General features: G+C 37.9%; 1 protein-coding gene across 1 annotated transcript; it reads left to right on the top strand.

The window, feature by feature from the left end:
* The first annotated feature begins 8,051 nt into the window (after window positions 1-8,051).
* LOC147487664 (uncharacterized) lies at window positions 8,052-8,597 on the top strand. The gene has a single exon (XM_086574102.1). It carries the CDS (start codon window positions 8,052-8,054, stop codon window positions 8,595-8,597), a length of 546 nt encoding a protein of 181 aa, XP_086430228.1.
* Window positions 8,598-9,507: the final 910 nt, after the last annotated feature.

The following is a 9,507-nucleotide window of genomic DNA, read 5'->3' as shown; positions in this document are numbered from 1 at the left end:
AAAACAATAAACCAGAAAGACATAATTCACCCCATAGAGAAACATGACTCAAAAATCCGAGAAAACATGCAAGAGTGGAAAACGTGAATTATGTTAAACGTAGACTTAGGATCCGGTACTTACAGCCACACACTCCGTAGGGAGGGCCCGGTTACCTTAATGGTTCACTCACCAATATATGGAAATGAAAGGAAATGCACCAAACACAAAAGTTGAGTCGTTTATAGTCAGATACTCGAGACTTTATCTAAACATATGTATGAACATGCAGTTTATCATATATCAACAACCGAAATAGTTGCGGATCATTTCATAAATAAATATCACAGAAAATATATCCAAACACAATCAAGCACCAAGATTTCATATGACGCAACCTAATGAAATGAAAGCGAAGTCGGATAAACCTATTACATAACCTAGCATGCACCTTCTTTTTCATTTTTGAACGAGAGGGTGTTCTAGTAAATAAGTGTGGAAAAGTGAATGGTTGTGGAAAATATGGTGGATATGGATAAGTTATAGAAGGACAGCATGTAAATAATGAGGATGTGGGTTTAGCACAAAACTCATTCATGGTGTGTGTAGGGACTATTTCAAGTCTGAAAATGAAGGTGTCAAATGCTTTGTTCTTCTGAAGTATTTGTTTACTAGGTGGATTTAAAAAATTATGAAGCACAGAAGAAACAATAGGATCGAGTGCAAACTCGAGATTCCTTTGAAAGGGTGGAAGGAGGGGAGTCGAGGTGGATGTTGTGCAAAGTAGTTCTTGATAGGGTGACTCATCACCTGCTCTAAGAAACTCATCGAATTCCTCATCTAGATTAGTCATATCCTCGTTACTATGATAGTCCTCTACATCTTTGAGAAAGTCATCTATCTCATCCTCATCCGTAATATGTGTATCGACTAGTGTAGGGATGAAAATGTTGGAGTCTGAACTTCCAAAGGAAAGAAATTTGGGCATATGATTATCAGGGAACGTGTTGTTGAAATAATCTCGAGCAAAGCTCTCGATCATGCTAACCTCTCCATCCATAGACGAATCGGGTAACTGTGTCTTTGTTTTAAAAACATTGACTTCAACAGCAAGATGGCCAAAAGACATGGACATTGAACCATCGCGGCAATTAATGAGCGCATTGGCAGTTGCTAGGAAAGGACGCCCTAAGATGATCGGGACAGAGTCGTTCCGACTTCGTGATCGAGGATGACAAAAAATCAGCCGGATAGTAAAAAATCCCGAACTTTTACCAAAGACATTTTCGACCACACCCTTAGGATACTTAATAGACCGATCAGCTAATTGCAACATCATTTTAGTGGGTTGCATCTCGCCTAGACCTATTTGTGTATACAAATAAAACGCGGCGATAAGTTAACACTAGCCCCCGTGTCTAATAACCCGGTCGTCGATAAAGAATCTCCTAAGGTGCATTGTGCAATGGGACGACCGGGTCCTTGTACTTAACAATTCCATTATGTTCGATAGAGTTGGGAATTGTTCTCAAAAAAAGCGTCTTTTGGTATATTGGTCCTACGCCTAGTAGTACACAACTCCTTAAGAAACTTAGCATGGTGTGGTAGCTTTTTAATAGCTTCGAGGAAGGGAAGATTTATAGTTAGATTCTTGAAAACGTCCCTAATCTCCTCATAATTAGTATCCCTAGTTAACACGGCTAATTTTTGTGGAAACGGTGGTTTCTGTCTATATTTAGCAATGGTATCACCTGGATGTTTAACCGTGACTTTCTGTTTCTTAGGTTGTGTTGTAACTGGTACCTCTACAGTTGTAGGCTCTTCAGTTTCTATTTCGGTATCTAGTAAAATAGCAGGCGTAGGGTTTACTGGTGGGGTAACTATAGGCATAGTTACTTTGTTATCAACCACTCTACTAGAACGGAGAGTGGTGATGGCCTTTAGCTCCCCTACATTTTCATATTCATTACTAGTATTATCGGTTACCTCAAAGGCTATGTTTGTTGTTTTAGGATTAGGTATTTCGTGACCTGGACACACACCTTTGGATTGGGCTTTATCTAGAGCCAACTGTTGGGTTAAATTATTAACGGATTGTAGAAGCTCTTGGTTAGATTGAGCCATGGTTTGGAAAAGTTTTTGGCTCACTTGTATGAAGGTGTCAAGACGATCCGGTTGTGTGGGTGTAGTAGTCACGGGTGGTATGACTGGAACTATTTCACGTGAATTATTTATGGGTGGATTTTGATAATTATTATTTACCGGAATGATACCTCTATTAGCATTATAATTATTATAACTACCTTGACCTTGTGCTTGACTTTGTCGAGGTTGCACTTGGTTGTTATAATTATTAAAATTACCCTGACCCTGTCCTTGTCGTGGTGGAACTTGGTTAAAATTGTGCGTTGGCCTAACGTATTGATTATTGTACCATGGAGGTGTGACGTGTTGGTTATTTCTCCAACCGAAGTTAGGATTTTGTCTCCAAGGGGCGTTAGGTTCACTATTAATGGAACAAGCTTATTCATAGGCTATTGGACAGTGGGAGTCGGGATGCTCAGGGCTCCAACAGAAACTACATGGATTTGAATTTACGTTCATGACGGGGATAGGCTTTTGTTGAACAGAAATGACCTCTACCTTTTTGGTGAGTGATTCGATTAGAGTTTTAAGCTCGGGATCGTGTTTAATTTCAAACATACCGGCGGCCTTAACTGTATTTGATGAACTAGCGGAGCGGTGGATATCATCACTACCCCCCCAGTTGTTATTTTTCGCTAAGTTTGATCCTCTAAAATTTATAAGCCTCCGAGGCTCCTTTGCTTAAGAAACTACCCCCATTCATTATGTCTAGGACTTCTTTATGGTGGTGTAGAAGTCCTTTGAAAAAGGCACGAACTAACGTGTCTTTTGCTAAGTTATGATGTGGACACTCTATAAGGAGATCGGTGAAACGATTCCAAGCCTCTGAAAAATGATTCATGAGGATTTTGTCGAAAGAAATGAATCTTGGAAAGCATCTCATCCGTCTTTAGGGGTGGGTAAAAATGTTCCATAAACAAATGAACAAGTTTAGCCCACGAGTCCACGCAATTAGGCGCTTGGCGCTTAACCAAGACACCGCCTTTATCGGCTAAGGTGAAAGGGAATACCCTTAGTTTAATTTGTTCCGCACCAACCGTAGGATGGTGGAATGTTGTTAGGACTTGTTCAATCCTACGCATGTGCTGATAAGGTTTTTCATGGTCTAATCCATGAAAAACGGGTAACAAATTAAAATATTTGGGGATTCGAAATCCCCAATCGGTCCGCTAGAACGATGCAAGATTTAGGGCTATCGCTCAAGGCTTTGTAAAAGTCCGAGAGAGGAGTCTCTCTTTCGTCGGGCATTGTGTCAGGTGGTGTGTGTGAAATAGTAGCTAGAAGTGTAGTGGGTGGTATACTAGATAGAGTCGTTTGTTGACGTTGTTGTGTTTTTGTTCGACCAGACCTTAATCTCATACAAGGCTAAGACCAAATTTAGCTAAACATATCAACACTCCAAACAATTCTGATATACTAGTATAAACCTCTAACAGGAGATGCGAGGTGTGGAAGAAAGGAATACCTGATTGCGTCCTTGCTTTGCTTATGAATAGTGTCTTGTTTACGCATGTTCAGTGTATATAAATAGTTAGTACACTGAAAAACTTGAAAAATCGAAGTTCGAATCAAACCTGTGGAAATTTGGCAAAAATCAGCTCAGGGCGCGAGTACGCTCGCTTAGGACGCGGTCGCGCTCTGTGTAAGTTCAAGTTACAGTGATTTAGGGCGGGTCGCGCTCAGTGTTCTAGGCGTATGGGCGCAGGTGCGCTCGCTTAGGGCGCGGTCGCGCTCCATGTATTTTTTCGCGGAACTTTTCAATGCTGAAACGGACAACCACAGTATGAATCAAACAAGGGTGGGTGGGTTTAATGGGACTTTAAGAAAAGTACTTATACTACAAAAATAATGCGAAAGTGAAACTAAGATGGCAGCGGTGCCATTTGATAAACTGTAAAATTGAATAGTTTACCTACGAAATAAACGATAAAACTCAAAACGTAAGTAAACTAAAACTATGTTATGTGCCTAGTTTATCAAAGAATTCTACTCTCAATCCTATGAGATATAGTGGAGTAGGAAGTTCGTTCCACTCCTAGTCCTTCCGCATGCTGTGTTCTCTACGTATAAGTACTTTTAACTCTAAAGTCTAATGAGAGATTTACGAAAAGGCAACTAGACTACGATACAACTACCCACAAGATGCAACTAGTCGACTATTAGAACAACTATGGGAATGCTACGTTGATTCTATGATAAGGAGTTAGAGGGGGATTGATTCCACCTTAACTCGACTTAATCCTACTAACGACGAATCGTCGTAATCCGAATTGAACTACTTCGCAGAACAATATGGTTACTCCTAATCCCTAATTACACATGGCATTTATACCAATTCATAACTAGTATGTGAACAATTAAACCCATTCTCATGGTGAACTAATCATTTCTAGAGTGGAAAGGAAATTACGACGACTCTACGATAATCGGAATCAAGCTTTCATCAAGGCTTCTCAACCCCCTCAATGGAGGTTTAGCCGAGAATCATCACGCTATCATTCCCAAATGAATTCAAACAAGACATGATATAAAGATTGAAACTTTGCTTGTTTAAACCCAATTCAAAACTACTAATGCAATAATTGAATTAAACTAATAATGACAATTACTTGAATCTACGAATTGAAACTAAACAATTAATGAAAATGAAACTAACTTATGGAGAACACTATTTTATTAATCTAATGAATAATAAAACAATGATTCAAATACTAAATTAATAATCGAACTAATCTAAGTCTAGCTATCTACGTAATAAGGGAAATTAGATCTACACAATTGTAAATGACAAGAATCGAAATTGACAAATAGCTATTTTATTTATCAAACTAATTAAGAACAATGATTCTAAGAGTTTAATCTAAAACAAGAATTGAATTTAAACTAAACTTAATTTTATTACATGAAAACTAGATCTATAATTATCTATATTTTTAGGTCTAACTAGCTACCATTAACTATCTACCATTAACAAAGAGCTAAGCTTTTGTTTTTATACTTTCAGATCCAAAAATCGTGCATGGGCTTGGAGCCATGTTTTGGGCCCAAAACCCAATTCTTTCAGTCCAAAAAGGCCTCTTCAGCTACAGTTGGCTTTAACAGACTTTTTGTCCACTTCTTCTCCTCTGATTGGATCAAGGCTTCGACCATTGGAAAGCTCTTTCCGAGCCAGTCGTTTTGACATAAGGTAGGCCCCATTCCGAGGTCTGAGTCCAAAGATACGGCCTTCGGAGTTCTCACGACTTGTGTGTCAAGCTTTTACGCCAGCGTCGACTTTTCAGCTTTTGATCGGGCTTAAGAAAGGCTTTGTCTTCTTGAATCTTGGCCTTTAGTCACGGAACTCCTTAGTAACCGACCTTTGCTCCTTTATCTCGCTAAAGTGGCACATTTCTGCACATAATGGACTTTGAAGCCTGAAATGCATAAAAATACGTAATCAGTGTTAACTCTTAATTATTACTCACATAATTAGTCTAAAAGTATGACTGTTACAGGGTTAAAACTACAGTTTTGGGCTCTTATCATTAAGCATGTGACTTTAAACATATAACATGAATTGTTACAATAACAAGCATCAGAACTTTGTTTTAGTTTGTTGAAACTGTACCCATCCTCACATCCTTATTAGCATCATCACATGAGAGTGAAACTTAAAACTTGAAGTTACGCAGTTTAACACATTATAATAAACAAATTGTTTATAAATGGTGTTGACAAACTGGTGTCAAACCTCATTACTTTCTTTCAAGCAAACAAGTCTATTTTATGTTTTCCATATTCAAAACCGAGAGTATTACTCAGTAATTGTCGAACACAATGTTTTCAGCCCGTGGCCTACTTTATACCCACATATAGTGAACAACAATAAGATCTTTTAAACCAAGATTCAAACAGTGTTAATTCTAAAGTCAAGACGATTATTGTTTCCACTCCAAAATCCATGATCAGCATAATCCACATCGATCACAATATTCATTACCGATCACAGTACTTATTATCACCATCGGTTCCTTGTACCAATTGTTTGCAGTAAAAGAGATGAACAATAACATACTAGGATAAAAAAAAAAAATAATAATATAATCACGTATCTTGTAATTGCTTAACCCACAAACGAATTGAAATTAGGAAACAAACCTTAACCTTTCTTCTAAGTATTGTTAAACAACCTTAAAATTGTTGGGAACAATTATCTGCAACAAGAACAAACTATGAATACAAGAGGCTAAGGCACGGATCGGTACGCTCTCTTTAAGGTTGTTTCATGTTTGTTCTTCCTTGTGCAGACAGACGACACCAACCTCCAGCTGGATACAACAGCCACATGCAATAGATCAATCTTCAATGTTAACTGCACTTAAACAAAGAAGAAAAGAAGACGAACGTTAAACTGATTTGATTGCCCATAAATAGTAGTATAGAAAATAGAGGTTTCTCTAACTTTTAAGATTAGATTTTGGCTATTCAAATAGGGGTTTTTATATAGTACAAAACTTGGAGAACAAGAGTCCTACTCAAACTCTACTGGATCCTATTTTATTTGGTTAATTGATACAGTTACCCATTTAGAAAGGAGCCCACAAGGTTTGGTAGTTTCCAATTCCAAAACAGAATTTATTATGTTAACAGAGGGTTTTCCAAAACTATTTTTTATTCAAATAACATAACGCTCTCCATAATGGCATCTTTTCCTTTTCATAAATTTGGCAATAAATAAGAAACAAACCGTGAAGCATAATAATTGAAAATAACAGTCAATCTTGCATGTCTGCGGGATCGACCTCTTATTAAAACATGCTAAATGGAAATAACAAGGCTCAAGTGAGTCATTCCTAGTTTAGCCTTTAAGTTATTAAAGGGATGATCAACTAGGATGGAATCGAACCATATATATTGTCTGCAAATTCAGTCATTCTTAGCTTAAAGCTTGATGATTAAACTATTGTACATTAATCAGCTAGGTAGGAACCAAATATGCTACCTGTGGTGGTCATATTCATGACCTGAAAGGTTAGTGGTGGCAAGTAGGCCGGATGCGGTATAGTACATAGGAGACATGCTGCAGGGGATCAGATCCGCGAAGTCCTAACTGCTAGGGAACCGACGCGATACGTGGACAGCGAGAGCGGAATTCTAACTGCTAGGAAACTGACGCGATACGTGGAGAGCAAGGGAGCACAGGATGAAAGAGAGATCAACGAACCACAAGACAGAGGAGGTTAGAAAGAGGAAAGGAGTTATAAAGGAAAGAGAGTGGAAGAAAAAGAGAGAGAAAAGAGAAAAAAACTGATAGAGAGGAGAAGAGAAAGGAGAGAGAGAAAATCAATACAGGTGATCTTAGAGGTTGTAATATTTGATAACACATTTGGCGCCGTCTGTGGGGACCTAGATAGAAAATGGCCACCATGACAAAAAGAGGAGTAGGAAGACCTAAGAAAGTAGCAATTCGAGAGGTGGTAGAGGAACCAGAGAGTGCTGGGATGGAAGGGATAGGGGAAGAGGAGATATCAGATGTGGCGGCAGACGCCACCAGACTTCTCCAAGACAAGATAGTTAGGCTAAAGAACGAGAATGATGAGCTGAGAAAAGATAGGGAAGTCACACATGGGGAAACAAAACTGGGGGATCCTCGAGGAAGTGAAGTATAGGGGGAGAATGAAGAATACCCGATACCAAACGCAGAACAAACAGTGGGCATCACACTGGAGGTAGTTCAGGCGATGATTGAGAAAGATAGGGAAGTGAACTGCATAGCAGAAAAAGCGAACCAAAGCGCCGCACAAAAAGTGGTTTCGAGTCTCAACAAAAACCCACTGGCAGATTCGATATGGAATTCGTAAGTGCCTAAGAGGTTCACCCAACCAAGGTTTGAGAGGTATGATGGGAAAGGAGACCCGACTAATCATTTGCACCATTTTCGGCAACAGATGCTGCTGTGGCAGGAAAGTAAGTATGATGGACTCCGCTGCATGATGTTCCCTGCTAGTCTTAAGGGGGGAGCTTCAGACTGGTATTACAGGTTGGTTTCGCTGAGCATCAATAGATTTGAAGAGCTGGAGCGTGCCTTTGTAGATCACTTCATACACCAGAAAAGGAGGGTGGTTGATATCGCTGAACTATTCAACGTCAAGCAGAGGTCAGTGGAATCATTAAGGGAGTTTCTATGCAGATTCAAAGAAGAGACACTAAAGGTGGAAAATCTGGACGAACACACAGCGGCCATTGCCATTCAGCATGCCTTGAGGTCGGGAACTAGAGTCCACGAGTCGGTTTCCAAAATTGAAATCACTACTTTGCACGCTCTGTATCCAAAGGTAGAAAAATACATACGATATAAGGACATAATGCAGAGAAACGCGAAGGAACAGAAGAAATCAGGGAAGGTAGTGCAAGCTGTTGACAGAGATGACCGAAAGGGTAAGGATAAGACAGAGGAAAGAGAAAGAGGATCATACAGAGAGGAATCCATTTGATAAAAGGGAAAATGATAGTTTTACCTACGAATAAGTAATTAAACTCAAATGTAAGTAAAACTAAAACTATTTTCGTGCTTATATATCAAAGTTTTCTACTCTCATTATCAATGCAATATCTTTAGAGTAGAGAATTCGTTCCACTCCTAGTCATTTAAATGTGAAGTTTCCTCGTTCGTGTAAGCTAACAAAGTCGTGAGAGTAATGGAATTGAATTTAACTACGATGGTGAATCAACAATCAAGATGATATAAATCAAACTACGGAAATACTAAATTGACAATATGAGGAGGAATTAGAGGAATTTGATTCCACCTTGATTCGACTTAATAAGCTAACATAGAACACGTTGTAATCATAATCTTTAAGTTTTCAAGTAAAGGTTTGGTATTTCTAATCCCTAATTATTCATGGTAATCTCTACCAACTAATAACTAGCATATGAAGTAATCAAACTCATTCTCATGGTAAACTAATTACTTTCTAGAGTAGAATAGAATATTACAACTATATCCATGCTAATCAAAACTCAAGTCATCATCAAGGCTTCCTCAAACCCCTCTAATGGAGGTTTAGCCTTGAATCATTATACTATCATTTCTAAAACAAGAACAATAAGAACAAGTCATTATTAAATAGTAATTAAACTTTATAAATCTAATTTAACAATAGTAATATAATTCAAAATGAATTAAACTGAATTTAAAACTAAGATTATGAATAACTAATTATCAATTTAAGACAAACTAATCTATGAATTAAGTATTGTATTAGAAACTAAACTTAAAATATAAACTAAGTATTGATTCTAAAAACTAAATTGAAATAAAAAACTAATTCTTTATTATAAAACTAAATCTGATTTTAAATTACATTCATTTATTTGTTCTAAAACTAATTATTAGAATGT

Source organism: Coptis chinensis, chromosome 7 (genome assembly GCF_015680905.1).
Source record: "Coptis chinensis isolate HL-2020 chromosome 7, ASM1568090v1, whole genome shotgun sequence".
Taxonomy (NCBI): domain Eukaryota; kingdom Viridiplantae; phylum Streptophyta; class Magnoliopsida; order Ranunculales; family Ranunculaceae; genus Coptis; species Coptis chinensis.
The sequence above is the reverse complement of the archived record's forward strand: the minus strand, read 5'-3'. Positions and strand labels throughout refer to the sequence as shown.

Coding starts and splice junctions, on each gene's coding strand:
- LOC147487664 (XM_086574102.1), top strand. CDS start 8,052: ATGCTGCTGTGGCAGGAAAGTAAGTATGATGGACTCCGCTGCATGATG.